The sequence below is a fragment of the Nycticebus coucang genome, chromosome 16 (genome assembly GCF_027406575.1).
Source record: "Nycticebus coucang isolate mNycCou1 chromosome 16, mNycCou1.pri, whole genome shotgun sequence".
NCBI lineage: Eukaryota > Metazoa > Chordata > Mammalia > Primates > Lorisidae > Nycticebus > Nycticebus coucang.
The window spans coordinates 11,688,817-11,716,517 of record NC_069795.1 but is presented as its reverse complement, the minus strand read 5'-3'; the positions used below and the strand labels follow the sequence as shown (position 1 = coordinate 11,716,517).

General features: G+C 40.5%; 1 protein-coding gene across 10 annotated transcripts in view; it reads left to right on the top strand.

Moving 5' to 3' along the window:
• ITSN1 (intersectin 1) overlaps positions 1 to 27,701 on the top strand; it is a 235,177-nt gene that overhangs the window by 81,283 nt on the left and 126,193 nt on the right. For all 10 annotated transcript variants that reach the window (XM_053565715.1, XM_053565712.1, XM_053565714.1 and 7 more), the window contains 6 exons: positions 6,588 to 6,767; positions 8,762 to 8,858; positions 13,875 to 13,975; positions 19,473 to 19,536; positions 24,217 to 24,354; positions 26,670 to 26,785. In XM_053565715.1, coding sequence (XP_053421690.1) covers positions 6,588 to 6,767; positions 8,762 to 8,858; positions 13,875 to 13,975; positions 19,473 to 19,536; positions 24,217 to 24,354; positions 26,670 to 26,785 — 696 coding nt within the window. The remainder of the gene's footprint in view (positions 1 to 6,587; positions 6,768 to 8,761; positions 8,859 to 13,874; positions 13,976 to 19,472; positions 19,537 to 24,216; positions 24,355 to 26,669; positions 26,786 to 27,701) is intronic.

Sequence of the window (27,701 nt, the reverse complement as noted above, 5' to 3'; positions counted from 1 at the left end):
GGCCTTATTTGCGTTGTTCACTGTATATTCACAGTAATTAACCTTTAGTTACTAGCTTATTTAAGTGGAACTCACTTTGAGTCCCTGAAGGTCCCTATAGCCACTTTTTGGTCAGGACCCATGTGCTAAAATAGTAAAAGGGTATTTAGTTCTCCTTTGGCCTCCTTCCAGCACTGCAAGAGAAACTTCAGCGTGGAGAAAGGGCCGGATGACCAGAGGCATCCCCTTTCTTCTTTTTTCCCTCAAACCTGGTAGTCAGTAATTTTTCCTGTTGCATTTAATTTGTTTCTTCTTATTCTATTCTGCTATAGGAATTTTAAGTGTGGAAAAAATGCTGATTTAGCTTCAGGAGGTGTGGCCTCACTGCTGAGCAGTTTTTATAGTCCCTAAGTAACTTGCCACACGTTAGGAATGGAACCCAGAGGGATTTCTGACCTGATACCCAGCCACCCGGCCCAGAGCTTTCCCCACTGCCTTTCCTCATCTGTTCTCATCACATCAGCATTCTCAGGAAATGACTTTCGAGAGGATAAGCCATGAGGGAATATATGGACACAAGCAGAAGTTACAATTATGTGGCCCTGATCAAGTTTATTCAAGTTTTGCGAAGATCTGATCTTTACTAGAATTGCTGGTTCCCTGCTCAAGCTAGGGTAAAAATTTTTTTAATAGTTTTTCCAGCTGCTTGAGAATAAAATAGTTTATTACTATTATCTTTATTTTCTAATTAATATTAAAAATTATTGGGCGATGCCTGTGGCTCAGTGAGTAGGGTGCCGGCCCCATATGCCGAGGGTGGCGGGTTCAAACCCGGCCCCGGCCAAACTGCAACAAAAAAATAGCCGGGCGTTGTGGCGGGCGCTTGTAGTCCCAGCTGCTCGGGAGGCTGAGGCAAGAGAATCGTGTAAGCCCAAGAGTTAGAGGTTGCTGTGAGCCGTGTGACGCCACGGCACTCTACCCGAGGGCGGTACAGTGAGACTCTGTCTATGCACTTCCTAGCCTTTACATATAGTATGGGTTTTCATATATATAGTATTTTATATTACAATAATAATCCTAAAATTATGCAGAAATTAATTAGCCCTGTTTTATAAATGAGGGAATTGAAGCTATAAGAACTTGAGCTATTTGCTTAAGGTCAATTTAACAAAAGGAGGTAAAGCCTGTCTAAACCTGCAGTTTTTCTAAAGGATCTAGATTTCCTTATTATCTTTTTCCCCACCTTCATTAACCCCAAACCAGTGTGGTGACATGTAGTGTCACTCTTCCAGTGTTCTTTGCCTGCATGTATTTTTTCTTTTTAGGAGTCTCGCTCTGTCGCCCTCAGTAGAGTGCCATGGCATCACAACTCACAGCGACCTCCAGCTCTTGAGCTTAGTCCATTCTCTTGCCTCAGCCTCCCGAGTAGCTGGGACTACAGGCACCCGCCACAATTCCCCACTATTTTTTTTTGTTGCAGTTTGGCCGGGGCTGGGTTTGAACCCACCACCCTCAGTATATAGGACCGGTGCCCTACTCACTGAGCCACAGACACCACCCCTGCATGTATTTATTTATTTATTTATTTATTTTTTAGAGACAGAGTCTCACTCTGTCACCCTCAGTAGAGTGCTGTGGTGTCACAGCTCACAGCAACGTCCAGCTCTTGGGCTTAGGTGATTCTCTTGCTTCAGCCTCCCGAGTAGCTGGGACTACAGGTGCTCGCCACAATGCCCAGCTATTTTTTTGTTGTTGCAGTGTGGCCAGGGTAGGTTTGAACCCCCCACCCTTGGCATATGGGGCTGGCACCCTACTCACTGAGCCACAGGCACCACCCTGCATGCATTTTTTAATGCAGATATTAACACACCGTAGCATTAAGTAGGAGGGCAGAGACTGGAAATCCCAGAAAGCAGGGGATATTTGAAAATAGGCAATAGAAAATTTCAAGCACAGGCAAATCCACAGTGGAAGATATTTATCAGACAAGGCCAAATAATATAGTGTTACTATTAAAAAAAAGAAAATAAAGTCCCCCATATTACCAACAGGCAATGAAAGTATACCAGCACCCCACCACTTCAAAATAAGCTAAAAGCTGCTATAAAAAGATAGAAAACGTGAAAGATCAATGTGCATCAGAATTGTTAATTTCAGGAAAAGGTGACCGAACTCAGGAAATAATGAGCAATAAAAGAAAAATTCATATTGGAAATGAAGACTTAACTGGAAACAAACAAGAGATACTATCTGAAGAGAAATAGAAGATAAAAAGAGGAAAATGTTTAAAATTAAAAGGAAATGGAGAAGGAAATAAAAAAGGATTTGAAAAACAGTAGCAAAATTTTAAGGCAAAGAATATTGACTATATGGTCAGTAGGAGTCCCTGAAGAAGAATACCAAAGCAAGAGGACAGAACAGATGCTAAATATGAATTTAAGACAGCTTTCTTAAAAGATTTGACACTATATTTAAAAGAGAGTATCATATGGCTGCGAATATAGATCTACAAAGACCAATACTAAGATATATTCTACTTCTTTTTTTTGAGACAGAGTCTCAAGCTGTCACCCTCGGTAGGGTGCCATGGCTTCATCATAGCTCACAGCAACCTCCAATTCTTGGGCTTAAGCAATCCTCTTGCTGCTCTGTCTCAGGCTGGTCTCGAACCCATGAGCTCAGGAGTGAGCCACTGTGCCTGACCAAGATATATTCTACTTTTAAAAAAATTATTTGGGCATATAGAGAAAAAAAGCACATGGCTTATAAGGGGAAAAATAAGATTATCTTCAGACTTTTTGAGAGCAGTATTTTATGCCAGAAGAAAATGGTGTAACATATTTAGAATTATCAGGGAAAGAATGAGCCAAGGATTTTGTGTCCAGAAAAACTGACTTTCAGGTAGAAAGAACATAGACAAACTGTTATCAGTTTAGAAGGACTCAGGGAATATTAATAAGAACTTTCTTAAAGAATCTGTTAGAGCAGCAACCCCTGACCTTTTTGGTACCAGGTACCAGTTTCATGGAAGACAATTTTTTCTCAGAGGTTCTCTGGGGTTGGGGGGCATTAGATTCTCGTAAGGAGCACACAACCTAGATCCCTCCAATGTGCAATTACAGTACGGTGTGCACTCCTATGAGAATCTAGTGCTGTAGCTGATGAGACAGGAGCCAGCGCTCAGGCAGTGATGATAGCAATGGGGAGCTTCTGTAAATACAGATGAAGCTTAGCCTGCCACTCACCTCCTGCTGTGTGGCCTGGTTCCTGATAGGCCACAGGCTTGCACCAGGTTGAATTAGTTCTAGATAACCAAGACTAGCTAGCGATACATCAGCATTAGGACCAGTGTTAAACACATAGTTACCTGTACATCTAATAGTAAATGAAGGCTATGAAGGAGAGAATATAAGATCTAATTCCTATGAGCTCTGACAATGTAGAAACGATAAAACTATATATAACAGAAATGTTAGAAAAGCAAAATGATTTAATGCTATCAGAAATTATGTGTTTATTAGTGGTTGTATTAGTGTTGTTATTCTGTGATATGTAGTTAAAAAATGAGTAATTATAGAATAGTCTAATTCTAACATTCCTTTCTATCATATACTTTGAAAAATCTCTATTCTAAATGTGGGCGTTCTCAGCAAAGTATTCCTGGAAGCTACAGAAAGAGAAAAAGAAAAAAAAGTCTAGAAGAAAAGGTGTCAAATATTAAACAAAAGCTCTTATAGTCCTAGATTTGGACTTTCGAATCACAAGTATCCACATGAACTCATAAGCTGCTCTCTCTGCCCCTCATTCTGCCTATTCATCTATCCATCCATTCCTCTCCTAGCTCTGTGAACTGAAAATGATCTACCACAGCAGCAGTGAGCATCCCTAACACCCAGATTGTGAACTTGAAAAACCATTTCTCACTAAAAGAAACCAGAGGTTTTTTGAAAAACAGCTGAATCTAAGTCTAGAGTATGACATGTACATAATGAGTTTGGAGGGACTCATCTTGTAATACTAGTCATTAAGGAAGCTATCAAAGAATCCATGGGTGATATCAGAAGTGCTCAGAAGCCCAAAGATTGGACAGTTTGAGCCTCAAGAATGATAATAAGTGCCATGGATTAAAACTCAAATATCTTTAAATGTATGACTCAATAATGATATTTACTTTAAAATTTGCCATAGGGGGATCATAGAGAACCAATTCATTATCTTGAAAACAGGCAAAGGGAAAGAATTAAGCATTTATTATACTTTTTCTGCATTAGCTATACATCTAAATAGCCAACTAATATATCCTCATTATAAGCACTTCTTGGGCAGCGCCTGTGGCTCAGTGAGTAGGGCGCCGGCCCCATATGCCGAGGGTGGTGAGTTTGGACCCAGCCCCGGCCAAACTGCAACAGAAAAATAGCCGGGCATTGTGGCGGGCGCCTGTAGTCCCAGCTGCTCGGGAGGCTGAGGCAAGAGAATCGCGTAAGCCCAAGAGTTAGAGGTTGCTGTGAGCCGTGTGACGCCACAGCACTCTACCGAGGGCAGTACAGTGAAACTCTGTCTCTACAAAAAAAAAAAAAAAAAAAAGCACTTCTTTATAAAAGGATTCCCGCTAATTAATGACAAAGAGATGGTAAGATTAGAATATCACTATTTTGCAACTCTCTATAAATGAATAAATATATGCAATAAACATCAGTGACTGCCAAGATCACAGAAAGACAACTATATTTTATGTGCTTTCTATAGTTTTGCCAAAGAGATCCAAATCTGCGCCTGATCCACTCGTCTTTTTTTTTTTTTTTGTAGAGACAGAGTCTCACTTTATGGCCCTCGGTAGAGTGCCGTGGCCTCACACAGCTCACAGCAACCTCCAACTCCTGGGCCCAAGCAATTCTCCTGCCTCAGCCTCCCGAGTAGCTGGGACTACAGGCGCCCGCCACAACGCCCGGCTATTTTGTGGTTGCAGTTTGGCCGGGGCCGGGTTTGAACCCGCCACCCTCGGTATATGGGGCCGGCGTCCTACCGACTGAGCCACAGGCGCCGCCCGTCTTTTTTTTTTGAGACAGAGTCTCAGTTTGTCGCCCTTGGTAGAGTGCTGTGGCTTCATAGCTCATAGCAACCTCAAACTCTTGGGCTCAAGCAATTCTCTTGCCTCAGCCTCCCAAGTAGCTGGCACTACAGTCCCCTGCCACAATGTCTGGCTTAGAGGTGGGGTCTTGCTCTTGCTCAGGCTGTCTCAAACCCATGAGCTCAGGTGATCTACCTCCTTGACTCTGATCCACTCTTTAGATCTATCTATCTACCTATTTGCAGGCAGGAAGTAGGCTGGCAGGTTCAGAACCGGCCTGGGCCTGCTACACGACAATGACAACTGCAACAACAACAACAAAAATACCCAGGCGTTGAGGCAGATGCCTGTAGTCCCAGCTACTCGGGAGGCTGAGGCAAGAGAAATGCTTAAGCCCAGGAGTTTGAGGTTGCTGTGAGCTGTGACATCACAGCACTCTATCAAGGGTGACATAGTAAAACTCTGCCTCAAAATAAAAAAAAAAGAAAGAAAGAAAAAATAATAGGAATTTAAACAGTAAAATACATGTACTTTACATAAAAGAAGTTTTTTAAATTAAGACAGAAAAAAGAAAAACATTTTTTTTGTTTTATCATTTCTTCTTCACTTATTGCTTAGAAAAAGCGAGATGCTTCCCACCATTACATTACCGGTCATCCTGAGGTATAGTATTATTGAAAAGTCAGGTTGAATGTTTGATTTCCCTCCTTTTGTTTACTAGTTTTATTTTATTTATTTATTTTTGAGACAGAGTTTCACTATGTCACCGTCGGTAGAGTACTGTGGTGTCACAGCTCACAGCAACCTCAAACTCTCGGGCTTAAGTGATTCTTTTGCCTCAGCCTTCTGACTAGCTGGGACTACAGGCACCCACCGCAACGCCCTGCTATTTTTTGGTTGCAGTTGTCATTGTTTAGAAGGCACTGGCCAGGCTCAAACGTGCCAGCCTCAGTCTCACTGAGCTATGGGCACTGAGCCCATTTACTAGTTTAAAAAATAATAAATTGATTACCTAGCATCTTCCCATGGTGACGAGTTAGAATTTTGTTTTTAAACAGCATTTTGAATTCATAGTTCTAATTATATTTGATGCTTTTAACTATCCCACATTATTCTTATTGATCCTCATCTTGTTTGATCCCTCTTGAAGTTCGGTCTTGAGTCCTTTTGATATGATCCTTAACATAATTTTTGATACTCTCTAAGACAATAAATCTGAAACCGTATTTTATTTACTTATTTTGTATCTAAAGGTTTATTCTAAACTTTATAGGATACCTCTCAATAAAAGCCAAATAGCAGAGAGGAATAGTTCAGGATGTTGGAAAGGATGAAGAGGTTCTGTGCCTTCTTCAGGCAGGACCGATTCAACACTTTTCATGTATGTGTTCACCATCCCAGCGCTCGGAAACCATATTTTAAATGGGAATATATTACAACCTGAAAGTGATTTTCTTCTTTAAGCAGTGCTGGGTTAATTATCACTGAGTTTAGTAATGTCATCAGAAATGAATTTTCTTGGAATTTTTTTCCTTCGTAGGTATAGGAGGTATCGCCAGCATGCCACCACTTACAGCTGTTGCTCCAGTGCCAATGGGATCCATTCCAGTTGTTGGAATGTCTCCACCCCTAGTATCTTCTGTTCCAACAGCAGCAGTGCCTCCCCTGGCTAATGGGGCTCCCCCTGTCATACAACCTCTGCCTGCATTTGCTCATCCTGGTATGTGATCTGCTAAAACCATATAAATTTTTACAACTTGTAAAATCTTTACATTATCATTGTTGTTAAATCTTTTGCCTATACCTTCTGATTATATTTAAATGATATTCCATAGGAAAATACCTTTTTTTTTTTTTTTGAGACAGAGTCTCACTCTGTCACCTTTGGTAGAGTGCTTGCTATGGCATCATAGCTCACAGCAACCTACAATTCTTGGGCTCAAGCAATTCTCTTGCCTCATCCTAAGTAGTAGGGACTATAGGTGCCCACCACAACTCCCAGCTATTTTTTTAGAGATGGTGTCTCACTCTTACTCAAGCTACTATCGAACTCCTGAGCTCAGGGCAATCCACCCGCCTTGGCCTCCCAGAGTATTGGGATTCAGGCGTGAGCCACCGTGCCTGGCCTTTTTTTTTTCTTGATTTATCATTTTTTCCCCAACATATTAAATGGGTGGAAAGAGGGAAAAGGAATGGGATATATATTTCCAGGTATCATTGTGGACAAATGTCAATTCAACAGTGAAAGCCAAGAGTATAATTTCCTTTTAAGGCCTGAAGTATTTGAATATTTTGTGTTTTTATGTATTAGTTACTACTCTGCATTAGCTGCTATGAGTTGCTAATAAGCCAATCCCCTGGGAATAGAATTATGTATGGGGTGGGGAGAAGAAAAAAGAACATTTTATACTATTATAGTATTACATGCTTGCCTAAACAAAGGAATATTTAACAGTTCCTGGTTTAATTAATTTCATTTTGAAACTTTATTCAAAGTCTTTTTTCCTTTAGTTAATAGAAAGCATTAACTATAGATGTAGGTACTTAGTCTCTTAATGAAGTCATATCAATATGGATAATACTTTTTTAAAAAGTACTTTGGGAGTGGCGCCTGTGGCTCAGTGAGTAGGGCGCCAGCCCCATATACCAAGGGTAGCGGGTTCAAACCCGGCCTCGGCCAAACTGCAACCAAAAAATAGCCGTGGCGGGCGCCTATAGTCCCAGCTGCTCGGGAAGCTGAGGCAAGAGAATCGCGTAAGCCCAAAAGCTGGAGGTTGCTGTGAGCCGTGTAACGTCATGGCACTCTACGGGCGGCAAAGTGAGACTCTGTCTCTACAAAAAAGAAAAAAGTAAAAAAAAAAGAATAAAAAAAAAATAAAAAGTACTTTGGATATATCTGGGTAAACTTAATAGCAATGACTACATAGGTTTTAGTATTACAAACATTTCTGTGTCTGCAGCCCCAGAATTTGTTTTATGTCACAAGATGGCTCTTAAGTTATAGACAGAGAATCTAAATGCACCTCCTTGTTTTTAGATTTTCTTGTCACACATCTTTCATATATGATCACAACTGCACATGTTACGGCAGCTGAGAAAGAGTATGTAGTTGATTTTCCCAAAGTGTTAGTGAATCCACACATTCTTTAATATTGTTTTCTTTCGTGGCCAATTAATTGCAAATGTCGCCAGACTTTAGGCAAGGGCAAGGTAACATGGCTGAGATTAGGGTATATTTTTCTGACATACAACTAACCAGCCTGAATGAGAATCAGACCCAAAAACTGACCCTTCCTAGTATCACATGTTATCTGGCCGAGACTCCAGTCTGTGACTTTTTGGCTCTGACTTACATTTGGAACCAATACTTCAATTCCCTCAGTGCAGTTAAGAAAAATGGTATTTTATATATTTAAGCTGTTACCTCTTTATTGAAACAGGTTCTGTAAAATGTAATGCTAAATGTTTAATGAAGAGTAAAATGTTACGGATGTCAGCGTTACTGCTTAGGTGAATTTTCAGTAGAACAAGTAAGTCTAGAAACGTTTTTGGCAGGAGGATAGAAAGTAAGGAGGGAATAGCTCTTTTTAAGTCCAGGCTGGTAAGAAAAGAGGAATTATTTCAGCCTCAGATTTGATGGCTATGTGTTCTGATTTTGGTAAATAAGTTTTTCTTTGTAGATTTAAAATTATTCAAATTTATTTATTTTTACAGCAGCCACATTGCCAAAGAGTTCTTCCTTTAGTAGATCTGGTCCTGGGTCACAATTAAACACTAAATTACAGAAGGCACAATCATTTGATGTGGCCAGGTAAGTCTGCTTGTTTTTATGTTGTCTTTTTTTTTTTTTTTTGAGACAGTTTCACTCTTGTCACCCTGAGGAGAGTGCTGTGGCATCATAGCTCACAGCAACCTTAAACTCTATGGCTCAAAAGATACTCTTACCTCAGTTTTTCATTTTTAGTGGAGACAGAGTCTCGCTCTTGCTCAGGCTGGTCTCTAACTCATGAGCTTCAACAATTCTCCTGTCTTGGCCTCTCAGAGTGTTAGGATTACAGGTGTGAGCCATAGCTCCCGGCTAGTCTGCTTGTTTTTAAATGGAAAGTTTGGTTAAAACCATTATCAGATTAACTTATAAGTTTGAATAAGAGTTATCTGTATTCTTTGTTATCTTCTTTTTTATAGACTTTTGTAGGGTGCTAAGAATAATTTTCTTAATTCTGGGTAATATCACTAAGTTTAGTAATTTGTTGTAGAGATGACAGAAATCAAGGATATAGCATTTCCTAAGAGGATAACAAATCGGAAGTGGTAAGATGTTTTAAATAGTAAAATAGACATCTTGGGTAGAGGAAGAAAAGCAAATAAACTATATTGTGTTAATTATTTAAAAGTTTATGTATAAAAATTTTTAAAGGATATCACACAGGATATTGACAAAAAGATGTACAGAGTGAGGCATGGGGGAAGGACCTGGAGCAACCGTGCCCTCCCTGGGCATGCTACCCACCCCCCTAGCCATCCAGAAGCTTTTTAAACCCTGTTCTATTGGTTTGTATGGAGGCTTCATTACAGAGGGATGATTGCCAGCTGTGTAGAAATTTGACTGGGTAAAAAGGTTATGATCTTCATACTAATAGACTGAGTGGGGAAACCCAGCCATGCCTGTCTGTTCAGATCCTTCCTTCCTCCAGGGTATAGTGCAAGACTGTCTGGTATGATGGTCTAGGACTCACTATCAGATTAGAATGCTGCCTTGGACAAGTCCAAGGAGAATAGGAGAAGGTTAGAGACAGGGATTCTGTTCACTGTAACAGGGCTATGGGAGTTAGGAACCAGGAATCGTGGACAAAACCAATATATGCATGGTGAATCAAGCCATTTTCCCACTTTAATGAGAAGAATATGTTGAATGTAATTCAGTAATATATTCACCTTTTTAAAAAAAATTATTTATTTTTATTTTATTTTATTTTTGTTTTTATTTTTTGAGATAGTGTCACTTTGTTCCCCTTGGTGGAGTGTCATAGCATCATAGCTCACAGAAACCCCAAACTCCTGGGCTCAAGCGATCCTCTTGCCTCAGTTTTTCATTTTTTAGTAGAGATGGGGGTCTCCTTGTGCTCAGGCTGGTCTCGAACTCATGAGCTCAAGGGATCTACATGCCTTGGCCTCCTCGAGTGCTGGGATTACATGCGTGAGCCACTGTACCCAGCCCCTTTTTTAAAAATTTACAGAAAATCAGTGACATGAAAAGCACAATGCCAAAAGCTTTATGCACATTAATTAACTATTCTTTCCTATAAGATGACTCTTATTTTCTTTTTCTTTTTTTTTTTTTTTTTTATTGTTGGGGATTCATTGAGGGTACAATAAGCCAGGTTACACTGATTGCAATTAAGATGACTCTTATTTTCTCTGTTAGAGATTAGGGACAAGCTTTTTTTTCTTTCTCCTATATCATGCTGAAGTTTTTTAGTTTATTCTGACTTTGCAGAAGGAATTTGTGACATTAGAATGAATAAACAGGGCAGCACCTGTGGCTCAGTGGGTAGGGCGCCGGCCCCATATGCCAATGGTGGTGGGTTTGAACCCAACCCCAGCTAAACTGCAACAAAAAAATACCCGGGCGTTGTGGTGGGCACCTGTAGTCCCAGTTACTCGGGAAGCTGAGGCAAGAGAATTGCCTGAGCGCAGGAGTTGGAGGTTGCGGTGAGCTGTGACACCATAGCACCCTACCGAGGGTGACAGAGTGAGACTCTGTCTCTAAAAAAAAAAAATATAATAATAATGAATAACCAGGCTCGACACCCATTAGGTGGTGGTTAGGGCTCTGGCCACATACACTGGGATTGGCAGGTTCAAACCCGACCCAGGCCTATTAAACAACAATGACAACTACAACAAAAAATAGCTGGCATTGTGGCAGGCATCTGTAGTCCCAGCTGCTTGGAAGGCTGAGGCAAGAGAATCATTTAAGCCCAAGAGTTTGAGGTTGCTGTGAGCTGTGATGTCATGGCACTCTACCAAGGGGTGACATAATGAGACTCCATCTCAAAACACAAACAAACAAAAAAAACCAGAATGAATAAACAGTATTAGCAAACATTAATTCTACAAATGGATTATTGTGTTAGTAGTCACCTTTTCAATAATTTAAATTTGTGGTCAGTTTTTGCAATGCAGGCTACCCAAACTAACTTTTCATAACATATTAATAAGTGTTCAGTCTATTTAAATTCTCAAAAATTTGGCGGAAAACTGTGAGTTGATAAATGTAATCTGGGACAACTTCTGTGTATAACACCCAACATTCCTGGCATGCAGGAACAGGATAGTTAGTTTCTTAATGAATAGGTGGGAGTTGGAATCAGCAAAATACTAGTTTAAAATGAGAGAGTTGTTGCAGAAAAAAAAAAAATAGCAGAAAAAAACATTATGGTGTTGGGCGGCGCCTGTGGCTCAGTGGGTAGGGCGCCGGCCCCATATGCCAAGGGTGGCGGGTTCAAACCCGGCCCCGGCCAAACTGCAACAAAAAAATAGCCAGGTGTTGTGGCGGGCGCCTGTAGTCCCAGCTACTTGGGAGGCTGAGTCAAGAGAATCGCCTAAGCCCAAGGATTCGGAGGTTGCTGTGAGCTGTGTGACGCGACAGCACTCTACCGAGGGCGATAAGGTGAGACTCAGTCTCTACAAAAAAAAAAAAAAAAATTATGGTGTTTTTTATTAAGAAATTTATAAAAATTGAAAAGATGAATTCATATAGGTACTTTTCAAATGTTTGGGAGCTGTTTTCCTATGCTTGGTGACCTGTACATATTAAAAATAAGGGCATAGATAACATATAAATGATGATTAAGAGGTTCAGTGTATGATTAAGATTTTGCTTTTACATGTTTGAAATAGATATTTTTGTTGAAATGAATGGGCATTACTTGTAATATGTCCCAGAAGGGGAATGTCATTTTTACTGTTAGCTCAGCCTTTGTGTTTAATTAATCAGAGTTAGTTTATACATCAGACTCTTAAAGAGTCAGTAGTGCCAATATGAAACTTGTGTGGGCAGTGGGATCTGAGGAGCTAATCACTAAGAATGTCCAGACCCAGACTGACTGCTGGCAGGTTTTCCCTTAGGTCAGGGTTATGGCACATTGGCAAGGACAGGTTGGTACTGGATTATAGTCAAGACAGCTGAGCTCTGTCCTTTCTTGCTCTGCTGATCTCCCATGACCCTGGAAATGTTAACGTTTTCTCTTTAGGAAACTCCCCATTTGATAGGATTTAAAATTCCCAGAAGTAATTTCACTTCCTTAACAAATGGATCCTATATTTTAATGACATACAAAATGAAATGAAACTAGTATTTTGCTGATTTCAAGTCCTGCCTATTCATCAAGAAGCTGACTATCTTGCCAGGCATGATGGTGTTACACACAGAAGTTGTTCCAGATTACACTTATCATCTCACAGTTTTCTGCCAAATTTCTGAGAATTTAAATAAACTGAATTCTTATTAATATGTTACCCAAAAGTTAGATTGGGTAGCCTGCATTGCAAAAATTGGCTAAAATTTTAAATAAAAGTTAAACATTTTTGAAGAATTAGGGAGTTGTTTGCTGTCAGCATTGCTTTTTAACTGAAAGAGAAATGTTTCTAGAAATTAGAAATTCCTGGGCTTTTTAGAACCATTTTATTTTATTTCATTTTTTAGCGTTAATAGTTTTTTTTATTCTCAAATGTTTGTCTAATTGCCTTTGATTATCAAAACCTGAAAGAAGCTGGTGGCTTAAACACACTTAAATACATAGATATTTTCATCTTGAGGCAAGGGGGTGGCTTTTTTACCCCTAGGTGGGAAGGGGAAGAGGAACAGGGGAGGAGTAGCCTATCTCAGCCAGACAGGCCTCCTTTAGCTAGGACGAGGTGGGGGTTGGAGGAAAGTCCTTAGCTGATCTCTAGCAGCAGAATGGTTACACTTGTTGAAAGTGAAGGTTGCTCTTGTTAGTTCTGTCTAGGGATCAACAGCATATACATAGTGCTGAGATATTCGTGTCTCATTGGTGAAGCTGGTGTAGTTTTGATTCTCCACTTTATTATGGACTATTTCATACTCTAATTCTATGCCTCTCTTCTTGTCCTATTTACAAATGTGTGTTTTGGGTTTTTTTTGTGATTTTTTTTTTTTTGGCCGGGGCTGGGTTTGAACCCACCACCTCCGGCATATGGGACCGGTGCCCTACTCCTTGAGCCACAGGCGCCGCCCCAAATGTGTTTTTTGATAAAATTCAGGGGTCAGCCACCTAGACTCAACAGCTGTCACCGTTCTGCCATATTCACAGGCTCGCCCTGAATCCTGGGAATGTAGGTCTTAGACATCACACATTTGATCTGTAGAAGCTTCAGCATTCAGCACAATCTCAGAATAAAGACAGTCTTCTAAAAAGCCACAATGCTATTATCACATCTTAGAAAACCTGAAACACCCTTTCTTTCCCATGAGGAAGATCATTTCTTATTTGCTTCTGAATGCACAACTGGGGCTGCTATAGAACTCTAAATCATTTGTATTAATGTGAAACACCCACTTGGTCTGTTGTGTTTACCTTGATTCTAGAAAAATAATGAGCTTATTTATTTTGAGAGAAATGTTCAGAACCTTAAAAATAGGAAATATTCATGGGAAGAGATTCAGAAATAGTAATTAGAAAATGAATAAAATGTTGAAGTTATGTATTGTTATCTGGAGAAGTTCTTAGTTTACTGATTTTAAAGAACTTCATAGGTTATTCCTTATGATTAATCCTGTCTCTCTTCTTTTTGTTTCTCACAGTGCCCCTCCAGTGGCAGAATGGGCTGTTCCTCAGTCATCAAGACTGAAATATAGACAATTATTCAATAGTCATGACAAAACTATGAGTGGACATTTAACAGGTATTTATTTACAAATAAAAATTAATTTTGTGAAATATGATCTTTGTTCTGAATGTAACTTATTTCTAGATATTTGGTCAAAGATATTTTCCAAATGTCTTTCTTTTTTTGCTTATTTTTATTTTATTGTATTTTATTTACTTATTTATTTTGAGATGGAGTCTCACTTTGTCACCCTCAGTACAGTGCCGTGGTATCACAGCAACCTCAAACTCTTGAGCTCAAGCAATCTTCTTGCCTCAGCCTCCCAGGTAGCTGGGACTGGCACCTGCCACAAGGCCCGGCTGTGTTAGAGACAGAATCTTGCTCTGACTCAGGCTGATCTCGAATCTGTGAGCTCAGGCAATCCACCTGGCTCGGTGTGAGCCATCGCGCCGGGCCTTATTTTATTGTTTTTTGGAGGCAGAGTCTTACTTTGTCACTCTTGGTAGAGTGCTGTGGCATCATAGCTCACAGGAGTCTCAAACTCTTGGGCTTAAGTAATCCTCTTGCCATAGCCTCCCAAGTAGCTGGGAGTACAGGCACCCACCACATACCTGGATTTTTTTTTTTTTTTTAGAGGCAGGTCTCGCTCTGGCCCAGGCTGGGCTCAAACTCCTGAGCTCAGGCAATCCACCCACCTTGGCCTCCCTGAGTGCTAGGATTATAGGAGTGAGCCACCACACCTGGCCTGTTTGCCTTTTTTTTTGAGACAGAGTCTCTATGTTGGTAGAGTGCCGGGGTGTCACAACTCACAGCAACCTCAAACTCTTGGGCTTAAGCGATTCTCTCCCCCTCAGCTTCCCAAGTAGCTGGGACTACAGGTACCTACCACAATGCCTGGCTATTTTTGGATGCACTTGTTGTTCAGCAAGGCCTGGACCGAGCTCGAATGCGCCACCCTCAGTGTATGTGGCCAGCCGCCCTTACTCACTGAGCTACAGGCGCCACGCCTGTTCGCTTATTTTTAAGTAGTGTTTTCACCATCTCTGTTATCTTATGTTCTCATCTACTGGCAACTCCTTCCATAGTTACTTTATTCTACCAAACCTCCTGCCTTTGCCCCATTGCTTCTTGGTAAAGAAGAACTTAGACTAGGCTTCTTCCTATGTATTGAAAGCCACATATGCAAATTCAAGACAGTAGCAAAATAATACTTCTGTGAACAAAACTCAGCTTCAGGTTCTCAATTTCAACCTTGTAGATGAACTTGAAGCTGCCTATTCACCAGATTAGTTTGGGAGAGTATGTAGGGTGAAAGGTAACCAGTCGAGGAGTTTGGAGCATAGTTCACTCACGGACTAGCTGGGGCTCACCACTTTTGATCTTGTTTCTTTGTCTATAAAAGGTCAGTGTTAACATGATCTCAATGGATTTTTTTTTTGTTAAGTAAATTATTTCAGGTTAATGTTGAGGGTATAAGCAACCAGGTCAGAATATTTGATTTTGTTAGATAGAGTTCATTTTATGGTTCTGTCCCACACACAAAAGGTGTGCCATGATGAAACTAACATCTTACAGCCACCTGATCTTTGATAAACCAAACAAGAACATACACCGGGGAAAAGAATTCCTTCAATAAATGGTGCTGAGAGAACTGGATAACCACATGTAAAAGACTGAAACTAGACCGGCACCTTTCACCACTTATAAAAATTGATTCAAGATTTAAATCCGAGGCTTGAAACAATAAAAATCCTCAAAGAAATTGGGGGAAAACACTTGAAGCTATAGGTCTGGGGAAAGATTTTATGAAGAAGACTTCTCAATGAATTTAAAAAAAAAAGTAGTGATTCTGGTCAGGCGCAGTGGCTAATGCCTATAATCCTAGCACTCTGGGAGCCCAAGGTGGGTGGATTGCCCTGAGCTCAGAGGTTCCAGACCAGCCTGAGCAAGAGCGAGACCCCATCTCTAAAAATAGCCAGGCATCGTGGTGGACACCTGTAGTCCCAGCTCCTTGGGAGGCTGAGGCAAGAGAATCTCTTGGGCCTGAGAGTTGGAGGTTGCTGTGAGAAGCTATGATGGCACAGCATTCTATCGAGGGTGACAAAGTAAGACTTTGTCTCAAAAAAGAAAGAAAAAATGGTGATTCTTTTATATCAGAAGGGTAGAGAAGAATTTTAGGATACTATTTAAAATCTTTTCCATGAAAAGTTAAACACTTGAAAATGATTCAAAAGTTATAAATAAAAATACAGCTTTTCTGTCAGGAATTATGTAAATAAAAGTTAACATATTGTCAGTAATGATTAGCTACCATTTATGGAGCACTTTTTATGTGCTAACAACACTGTGCTAAGCTCAAATATTATAGTTTCATTTCTTTTTTTTTTTTTTTTTGAGACAGAGTCTCAAGCTGTCGCCCTGGGTAGAGTGCTGTGGCGTCACAGCTCACAGCAACCTCCAACTCATGGACTTAAGCAATTCTCTTGCCTCAGCCTCCCAAGTAGCTAGGACTACAGGTACCTGCCACAATGCCTGGCTATTTTTTGGTTGTAGTTGCCACTGTTGTTTTAACTGGTCCGGGCCAGGTTTGAACCGGCCAGCCTCAGTGTATGTGGCCCTGGCCAGTGCCTACCCACTGAGCTATGGGTGCCGCCCAAATACTATAGTTTCTTGTACAGTGGATCATAGACCTGTTAATGTGGAAAAACTTCTGAAATGAGAAAACTAGGGTTCAAATAACTGAAGCAACCGCCTTCCCCAAGTTACTCAGCAAAGTCTAGACTGAACCTGGCTGGATCCTACAGCTTCCTTCCTATTTTCCTAACCCCTACTATTTGCCATGCAAAGCACATATCCAGTTCTTTGGGTTTTTGTTTTTTTTTTTTTAATGGAGTCAGAGTTTCACTTTGTTGCCTTCAGTAGAGAGCTGTAGTGTCACAGCTCACAGCAACCTCAAACTCTTGGGCTTAAGTGATTCTCTTTGCCTCAGCCTCCCAAGTAGCTGGGACTATAGGTACCTGCCGGAACACCCGGCTATTTTTTTGGGTTCAAACCCACCAGCCCTGGTGCGTGTGGCTGGCACCTTACCCACTGAGCTATGGGCACTGCCCACTTCTTTGTTTTTTGTTGAGGTGGCATTTGAAAAATCCTTCCAATATTATTGTCACTACTTCCTGTTCCTTGGCCCATTGGTTTTCCTGAGACCATGCTTTAGGAGGTGGTACTGATGATAAAGTATGTTCATCTTGCCTTCCATCTCACTAGTTTAATCATGCACTCTAAATCTCACTTTCTAGCTTTCATCTGATATCTAAGGCTAGTTTCATGGCAGAAATGAAGATATTTAAGATTATTTAAAAAAATGAGAGTTTCATGTCTGTAATCCTAGCTCTTTTGGAGCTGAGGCACAAGGATTACCTGGCTAGGCGTTCAAGACACAGCAAGATACCACCTTTATAAGAAATTTAAAAAATTAACTAAGTGTGGTGGTATATGTCTGTAGTCTCAGTTTCTCAGGAGGATGAGGCTGGAGGATCATTTGAGCCCATAAATTTAAGGCTGCAGTGAGCTGTAATTGAGTCTTTGTACTTCAGCCTGGGCAAGAGAGCTATACCTTATGGTGGGGGGGGAAATGAGTGCTGATTTTGAAAGAAGAGTTAACATTCCAGGAATTTTTTTTTCTTTTTACCTTTTCTTTTTTCTTTTTGTAACATAGGACGCATGTTCTAATCCTGGCTGTGATATTAGCCATTTGCACAATCTCGAGTAATCTATCCTGGCTGTGATATTAGCCATTTGTGCAACCTTAAGTAATCTGCCTATTTTTGGTTTTTAAAATCTGTACAGGCTAGCCGGGTGTGGTGCCTCACACCTGTAATCCTAGCATTCTGGGAGGCTGAGATAGGTGGATTGTTTGAGCTCATGAGTTTGAGACCAGCCTGAGAAAAAGTGAGACCCCATCTCTACTAAAAGAAAAAATTCGTAAAACTGAGGCAAGAGGCTCCCTTGAACCCCAGGAGTTGGAGGTTGCTATGAACTATGACACCACAGCACATCACTCTACCCAGGGTGGCACCTTGACACTCTTATCTCAAAAAAAAAAAAAAAATCTGTGCAGGATAAAAAACTTAGAAGCACAGTGGTTAGAGCACTGGCTTTGCAAACCAAGGGTCGTGGGTTCAAGCCTCTCCTGGGCCTGATTTAAACTGAAAGGAAAAAGTTTCATAAAATCTCCACAGTAGGCAGAGCCCGTAGCTCAGTGGGTAGGGTGCCAGCCACATACACCAAGGGTGGTAGGTTTGAACCCAGCCATGGCCAGCTAAAACAACAATGACAACTGCAACAACAACAACAAAAAAATAGCCAGGCATTGTGGTGGGTGCCTATAATCCAACCTACTCTGGAGGCTGAGACAAGAGAATCACTTAAGCCCAAGAGTTTGAGGTTGCTGTGAGCTGTGATGCCAAAGCACTCTACCTAGGGCAACAAAGTGAGACTTTGTCTTGAAAAAAAAAATCTCTATGGTGAAACAGAAGAGATCCCTCTGAGGTCCCTTCATCCTCTAAGATTCTCTGAATCTTCCTAGTATTTGTCTCCTGATGGTCATGGAGGTCAGCAGTTATTCTGCCTAGATTTAACATTTTCTGCCATTATGCAGAATATTCTGCCAATATTATTATGGCAGAAAATGTTAAATCTAGGCAGAATAACTCTTAGCTTTATAAATAAAGCCCAGGGGCAGCGCCTGTGGCTCAGTGAGTATGGCGCCAGCCCCATATACCAAGAGTGGCAGGTTCGAACCCAGCCCCTGCCAAACTGCAACAAAAAAATAGCCCAGCGTTGTGGCAGGGGCCTATAGTCCCAGCAACTCAGGAGGCTGAGGCAAGAGAATCGCCTAAGCCCAAGAGCTGGATGTTGCTGTGAGCTTTGATTTCACGGCACTCTACCAAGGAAGACAGAGTGAGACTCTGTCTCTAAAAACAAACAAACAAAAAAAAGTAATAATGCCCTATACAAATATAGATGGTACTCCAGACAGAACGGCAGGTTATATATATATATATTTTTTTTTTTTTTTTTTTGAGACAGAGTCTCACTTTGTCACCCTCAATATAATGCTGTGGTGTCGTAGCTCACAGCAATCTCAAACTCTTGGGCTCAAATGATTCTCTTGCCTCAGCCTCCCGAGTAGCTGGGACTACAGGTGCCCGCCACAGCACCCGGCCATTTTTTTGTTGCAGTTTGGCCGGGGCTGGGTTTGAACCCGCCACCCTCGGCATATGGGGCCGGCGCCCTACTCACTGAGCCACAGGCGCCGCCCCCAGCCACTCATTCTTTATTAAACATCTATTTAGCAAAAATTCATTAAATATGTGTCAGATGCTGTGCTATGTTCGTTCCCTTTTTCATTGGCACTTAATTTCCTTTTTACAAAGCCCCCAGAGTCAAAGCAAATGTTTAAAGCACTATGATTGCATAAAGTTGCAGAATGCATATGTGCAGAATCCTGAGCTTCCTGTACAATGAATATTTGCTGACTCATCTGTGTATCCTTTCCCTGGTTTCTGTTTAGGTCCCCAAGCAAGAACTATTCTTATGCAATCAAGTTTACCACAGGCTCAGCTGGCTTCAATATGGTAAGGAGTGAAAGGTTCCTTGGTTTGGATAAAACGGAAACTTTATTTTTTAGGTTGGTATGGCCTCAGGAATTTTTAGATTACATTTTTATAGGGGTATATTTAGAATATGCTTAGTTTTCTTTCTTTTCTTTTTCTTTTTCTTTTTTTTTTTTTTTTTGAGACAGAACCTCAAGCTATTGCCCTGGGTAGAGTGCCGTGCATCACAGCTCACAGCAACCTTCAACTCCTGGGCTTAAGCAATTCTCTTGCCTTAGCCTACCGAGTAGCTGGGACTATGGGTGCCCGCCACAACGCCCAGCTATTGTTTGGTTGTGGTCGTCATTGTTTGGCAGGCCTGGGCCGGGTTCAAACCTGCCAGCTCTGGTGTATGTGGTTGGTGCCTTAGCCACTTGAGCTACAAGCGCCACCCGAGAATATGCTTAATTTTCAATGATTTGTTATAGTGATTTTCTCTTAACTTTTTCCTCTATTGATTATGAAAAATACTAATTCAAAGAGATTAATACAGTGAATTCTCAAGAACTCATAACACAATTTAACAATTCTCCACTAATGACCAGTCTTGGTTGTCTCTTTCATTTTTCCAATTATTTTAAGCCAAATCTCAGTAGTTGTATTTTTTCTTCTGTAAATGTTTAATCTGTGTCTTCAAAAGAGATAGTTATTTTTGAAACATAACCATAATGCCAATAGTGTACCTAAAAATTGTAAGTCATCTTTATCATTAAATTAATCAAATGGTGTTCAAATTTCTTAGATTGCCTCAAAATTTTTGTAGTTTGTTCAAATCAAGACTGAAATAAATCTCTACTTTGTAATATTTCATTGATACATCTTTGAAGTCTCCTTTAATCTATAAATTTCCCTTTATCATGTTCTCCACTTACTTCTCTACCCTCCACCAAAACCCCTATAAAAACAAACCAGATCATTTGTCATGTAGTGTCTTGTTGTCCTGACTTTTGATGATTGCTCCTCTGTGGTGTTATTTAATCTGTTCCTATATATTGGTAATTAGATCTAGAGCAAGGCTTTTCAAACATGGCATTATGGCATTTTGGGCCCAGTAAATCTTTGTCGTGGGCGACTGTCCTGTGCCGTGTGAGGTGTGTAGGAGCATCCACACACTAGATACTAGATGCCAGCAGCACGACCCTGCCCATAGTTGTGCCAATCAAAAATGTCTTCAGACACTGACAAAAGACATTTAGGGCACAAAATCATCCCTGGCCAAAAAGCATGGATCAGTGAAGTTTGATTTTTATTTATTTATTTTTGGGCCAGACATGTTATTGTGTGACATCAGGAGACACGTAATTTCTCTCATTTTGTAATGCTTCTGCATAGTTATTAATGAGCATTGCCTAGATCCTGTAGATTGCCTTACATTTAAATGTTAATCAAAATGGTTCTGTAAGAAGTCTGTATCTTGGAAGATTGCCTGAGCTCAAGAGTCTCAGACTAGCCTGAGCAAGAGTGAGACCCCGACTCTACTAAAAATAGCAAAATTAGAGAGGGGTTCAGGCAGGGTTCAGCCTACTTGGGAGTCTGAGGCAGGAGGATCACTTGAGCCTTGTTGTGTGACCAGAGTTGTTCCCTACAAGCCTAAAGATTCTGCGCTTGCTCTGACTTAGGCATAGGCCACAGCACTCTAGCCTGGGGCAACATAATGAGACTATCTCAAAGAAAAAGGCTGCATTTTTTAGTTGAGTGTTAATGATTATGTCTGGAAAATAAATCTAGTCTATACTGCTCACATGCCACATTCATGATTTTCCTGCAAGGGACGTTGCTGTAGTTGCTTCATAAGTGATCAAGGTCTAGTACAACTCCTTATGCCCTTATTCTTCCTTTGTGCTTTGGCACCAGCATAGATCTTTAATAAACATTTTGTATCTCTTACATACCCAGACCTTTTTAAGTCTGGGTATGTACCAGTATTCCAGGTCCCCCTGAAATATAAACTTGAGATCTAACATTTATGGGGGTAAAGTGAAAGTTTATTAGGTTGTTTTCATGATACCAGATTATATAAAAATGTTTATTTTAAATTTCTTATATTTAATGTGACCTCTTTGAAAAAAGAAAAAAAACACTTGAAAACCTCCTGTTAGAATGTTATTATTCTCCTTCTATAGGCTAGAAAAATATTTTAATTAGGCCAGACATGATACCTGATTCCTGTAATCCTAGCTCTCTGGGAGACTTAGGCACATGGATCACCTGAGCTCAGGAGTTCAAAACCAGCCTGCTGTCTTATAGACAAGAAAAAAGAAAAAGCCTAGCTGGGCATGGTGGCATATGCCTATAGTCCCTGCTACTTGGGAGGCTGAGGCAAGATGATTGCTCAAACCGAGGACTTTGAGGTTGCTGTGAGCTGTGACAGCACCGCACTCTACCCAGGGCAAGAGGGTGAGACTTTGTCTGAACCAATCAATCAAAAAGATTGTAATTAAGATATTTTAACTAAATTTAATTAAATATTTTAATTCAGGAAAGTTTGGCAATGAATGAGTATAAATTCCAGTTGCCTTCTAATCTGATTTACCTAAGGAGTTTGTTTTTGTTTTTGTTTTTTTTTTTGAGACAAAGTGCCGTGGCATCATAACTCGTCGCAACCTCCAACTCTTGGGCTCAAGTGATTCTCTTGCCTCAGCCTCCCGGGTAGCTGGGACTACAGGCACCCGCCACAACGCCTGGCTATTTTTTTAAGAGGTGGGGTCTCGCTCTTGTTCCGGCTGTTCTGGAACCTGTGAGCTCAGGGCAATCCACCCAACTTGGCCTCCCAGAGTGCTAGGATTATAGGTGTGAGCCACTGCACCTGGCCTACCTAGGAGTTGTTAATGGTGAGAAATGAAAAGGAAAATAGAATAAGGAAGATGAAGCAGGGAGTTTTCATTTCATTTAATTTGTATTTTTGTTCTGTATAACAATTGCTGTCTGGCATTTACAAGAGACAAAACTAGAGAGACAGAAAAGAGGTCAGTGTTTTACAGCTGACTTTAAGATGTGGGAATTGGTATTAGTCCTGACACTGTTCTATATTGTGGTGTTAGTTAAACAAGTGAATATATTTCTTTTTTTTTTTTTTTTTTTTTTGGCATTTCAAAACTGGTTTTAAATACTCATCAGGGTGCCACACAAAGGAGCTGGGGTGAGAGCTTGTTACATGTCAGTGTGGGGCTAGGGTGCCCTGAGGAAACAGGGGACCCATCTGTCAGGGTAGCTGGGGTGCCCCACCCCCACCCTGGGACAAGGGAGCACAGTAGAAGCCTTTTCTGGAGGGTCCCAGGGCTAACTGGGAGCCAGCCCTCCCTTCGAGGTAGATCAGCGGGGAGGGAAGCGAGGAGCGGCTCCTATGGTGGTGGTGGCAGGTGGCAGCTTCCTCAGTGGTATTGCTGATAGTTGGGATAGCCTGAGGCTGGGGTTCCCTCCTTCAGGGGCAGCTGGCTGGGGTCCTCCAGGAATGGGGGTGCATGAATATATTTCTTAAAACTTGCAGAATTCTACTCTAAGAAGGGTGAATGTTACTGCATGCAAATTATATGTTAATAAAAAAATGCGGAACCTAAAGAAATTTCAGAAGTAAGCAGAAAGTTTCTTAACCTCTTGCATGGGCAAAGCCACTTTCTTAATGTAGCCACTTTCTTAATGATGTTCTCTGAACAGAAGTGTTGTATCTTCTCTTGGTGTCCAGAAGTTGTTAAATAAAATCACATATTTGGGTTTGCTAGGAACATCTGTTTACTGTAATTAGTTCTTTAGGCAAGTTCATTGTGAAGAATCATGGAGAGTGAATCCCGAGATTGAGGAGGAGACACCTTGGCTGAGGGTGGAGGCCATAAAGATCCAACCTTGTAGGTCTGAATTTTAGGGTGGCCAGCTATGTCCAGTGGGCACATCTGGCCTTTACCTGTTTTTGTAAATGAAGTTTTTTTGTAAAAATACTCACACTGGTTTGTATATTATCTATTGTTGCTTTCCTGATGAAAGGGCAGAATTCATTATGGTAGAGATTCAAAGCCTGACGAACCATAAAACTGTTACTACAAGACCCTTTACTGATAATTTATTGATCCCAGGTATAAGACTTAGCATTTAAAGATACATAGAATGGGCTCGCACTTGTGGCTCAAGCGGCTAAGGCGCCAGCCACATACATCTGAGCTGGCGGGTTCAAACCCAGCCTGGGCCTGCCAAACAACAATGGCTGCAACCAAAAAATAGCCGGGTGTTGTGGCGGGCACCTGTAGTCCCAGTTACTTGGGAGGCGGAGGCAGGAGACTCGCTTGAGCCCAGGAGTTGGAGGTTGCTGTGAGCTGTGATGGCTATGGCATTCTACCCAGGGTGACAGCTTGAGGCTCTGTCTCAAAAAAATAAATAAGTAAAATAAAGATACATAGAATGTGAATATGCTATATGTTAAGTAGACTTGCAGGGATTGAGAGGAATATCACTATAATCACAGCATTTGTTGGATGCAGAGTACCATCTCAAGTATATGGAATTTTGTCTTTGCAGAAGTTCAAAATAGGTACTGTTTTTACAAACCGAAGCACTGAGAGACTCAATTGGCCTTATTTCTGAATAAGAAAACAACACTTTTAAATCACTCATGAATTGTTAAAAGCATGCACTTTCATAAAATTAAATTACAATGCACTTTTTGTTGAATAGGAATCTTTCTGACATTGATCAAGATGGAAAACTCACAGCAGAAGAATTTATCCTGGCTATGCACCTAATCGATGTAGCTATGTCTGGCCAACCACTGCCACCTGTCCTTCCTCCTGAATACATTCCACCCTCCTTTAGGTAAAGAACATTTGTGTCTTGTAAGAAAGTGTGTGTAGAGTATGTGAATTCCAAACTTGGTTTTGTTGGCTATGTATCTTATAGTGATTTTTATTCCTAGCAAGTAAATGAAATATCCATGAATTAAAGAGAATCTTCTTATCCAGTTTCTATATTAATCCTGAACCCATTCTATTCTTTAGTATACCAGTAGTGTAATATATTAGTGAAATAATGAAATAAAATATCAAACCATTTTTTTATTTTTATACCAACCTATATAATGAAACCTTACCAAAATTTTAACAACAGATGCTTACAGTGAAAAAGAAATGGTATGAGCTCATATATAGCAAATAAGGGTCAGATGCAGTCGCTCATGTCTGTAATCCTAGCACTCTGGGAGACTGAGGTAGGTGGACAGCTTGACATCAAGATTTCAAGACCAGCCTAAGCCAGAGGGAGACCCCAAGTGTAAAAAGAAAAAATAGCCAGGCGTAGTGGTGGGGGCCTGTAGGTCCAGCTACTCAGGAGGCTGAGGCAAGAGAATTGCTTGAGTCTAGGAGTATGAGGTTGCTATGAGCTGTGATGCCATAGCACTCTACCCAGGGTGACAGAGTCAGACTCTGTCTTAAAAAATAAATATAAATAAATAAAGCAAAGAGGCCAGGCACAGAGAAGCACTTGAGTCCAGGAGTTTGAGTTTGCAGTGAGATGATTATGCATGAGGACAACAAAGCAAGATCCTATCTCATTTAATAAAAAAACAAACAAAAACAAAAAAAAAGTCTGAGCATGGTGGCTCGTGCCTGTAATCCTAACACTCTTGGAGGCTGAAGTGGGAAGATCTCTTGAGCTTAGGAGCTCAAGACCAGCCTGAGCAACATTGAGACCCCATCTCCACTGAAAATAGAAAAATTAGCAGTGTTCTGATGGGCGCCTGTAGTCCAGGCTACTTGGGAGGCAGAGGCAAGAGGATGCTTTGAACATAGGAGTTTGAGGCTAGGCTGATCCTATGGCACTCTAGCCTGGGCAACAGAGTTAAGACTCTGTCTCAACAGAAACAAACAAACAAACAAAAAAGAAAGAAAGAAAAATAAATACAGCCAGGAAATCATGCCTGTGAATTCTGCATGTTCAAGAGGTAAAAAAAATGCTGGCAATGTAGAAAATTTAGTTTGTTTTTATTTTGTTTTCTCTTTGAGATAGTCTCTCTGTATTACCCAGGCTAGTCTTAAACTCCTGGCCTCAAGCTATCCTCTTACCTCAGCTCTGGAGTAGCTGGTAAAACTGGGGCAAGCCACTGCTTCCACCTTTAATTGGAATTAGGAAAATGGAGAAAATTATCTTGGTCTGAAAAGCACTCCCAGTAGAAATGTCAGGAGAGTCCCTGAGGTTCACTTGGGAGACACCTGTCATGATTTCTGCATGCACACCCTGTCCTGGACAGCTCAGTCTCCTGGCTTTAAACATGAGGTCTTAGAAGGACAAAGAAAAATTAAAGAAACAGCAATAAGAATTTCTGTCCTGATTTCTTAAGCTTGACAGAAGACTGGGGCAAAATCTCCCTCCAATGGAGAGAAACAGAGCCATCTCTGTCAGCACATGTGGAGAGAAACAGAGCCATCTCTGTCAGCACATGTGTGGTATGGGAGCAAGCTGAGGAAACTAGGACTGTGTAGAAAGCAGCAAGTGCTGATACTATTTGCCAGTAAAACTCATAGCTGCAGCAATCACTGGGAGAGACATTTATGCTGGAAGCAGATAATAAAAGTATAAAGAGGATAGAGAGATTGTTTTAACAGAGAGAGGTTATAGGTTTAAAGCGAAACAAATTAATAAACTGAGTTGTTTTAAGAACTATGAAGTATAGACATTTCATGTTTGTTAAGGGATGAAATGGAGATACTTTATGATTAGAAAAGAGATTCTCTCAGCTAGCTGAGATGCTGATCTCCCCTTGGAGGAATTTAAAGTTACTTGCAAGGACAATAGAAATAGCACCTGACCTTGAGTGACCACTTTGTCCCAGGCATTGATCTAACCACTTTATGACTACAAATTATAAGTCAGACCTTTGGGATTGTCCTAAATTTGGTCACACTTCTAAGCATTTTCAGTTTCACGCTCAGAGTCTGATGTTGTGCAGATATGCATTTTCAAAAAACTCTTTGTAACTAGAGAAGGAAGACCAAATCTTTATTCTTTCTTTAGTCTAAATGAAATTTGTTCCAAGATGTGGTATAATCTTTTAAAATTCTTTTTCATAACTTGTCCAGTGTTAACCAGACATCTCTGTGTGAATTTCCCTTTCTTCCTCCCACCCACAATTACAGAAGAGTTCGATCTGGCAGTGGTATATCTGTCATAAGTTCAACATCTGCAGATCAGAGGCTACCAGAGGAACCAGTTCTGGAAGATGAACAACAACAATTAGAAAAGAAATTACCTGGTAAGGCAGTCTACATATTTGAGTTAAATAATTTAGAGATTGTCTATCCTCAGGCAAAGATGGAGGTAAAAATAAATCAGTTTTTGACATTTTGGCTGTGTTTTTTTAATTGATCTTAGAAAGAGACAACTTTAATAAGTTTTCGGGTGATTGCTTAATGCCAACCACACAGAAGCGAAAGTAAAATTATCTACTGTTCTTTTCTCCTATTGCAGGAGAATTAGCAACTGCTTATTAGCAGGAAACTTGTTTGGATTTAATGTAAACCTATTTTGCATTTACAATGACAAACCCTTCATACCATATATATACATGTATATATAATATATATATACACATATGTGTATATATGTATATACATATATAATATATAATAAGATATATCTATAATATATACATATGTGTATATATGTATATACATATATAATAATATATAATATGTATATATACACATGTGTCTATATATTATATATACATGTATATATATGGTATGAAGGGTTTGTCATTGTAAATGCTAAATAGATTTACATTAATATGTATATATACATTTTTTACAGTAAAATGTATATATACATTTTTTTTGAGACAGTCTCACTACGTTGCCCTTGGTAGAGTGCTGTGGTGTCACAGCTCACAGCAACCTCAAACTCGTGGGCTCAAGCAATTCTCTTGCCTCAGCCTCCCAAGTAGCTGGGACTACAGGTGCATGCTACAATGCCCGGCTATTTTTGTGTTGCTGTTATCAATGTTGTTTAACAGGCCCGGGCCAGGTTCCAACCTGCCAGCCCTGGTGCATGTGGCTGGCGCCCTAACCATTGAGCTATGGGTGCCAATCCCATACTATTAACATATTTTAAGGTGGCTATGAATTCTTAATGATGAGACAGAAATATTACTAAGAAGCCAATGGAGTTTA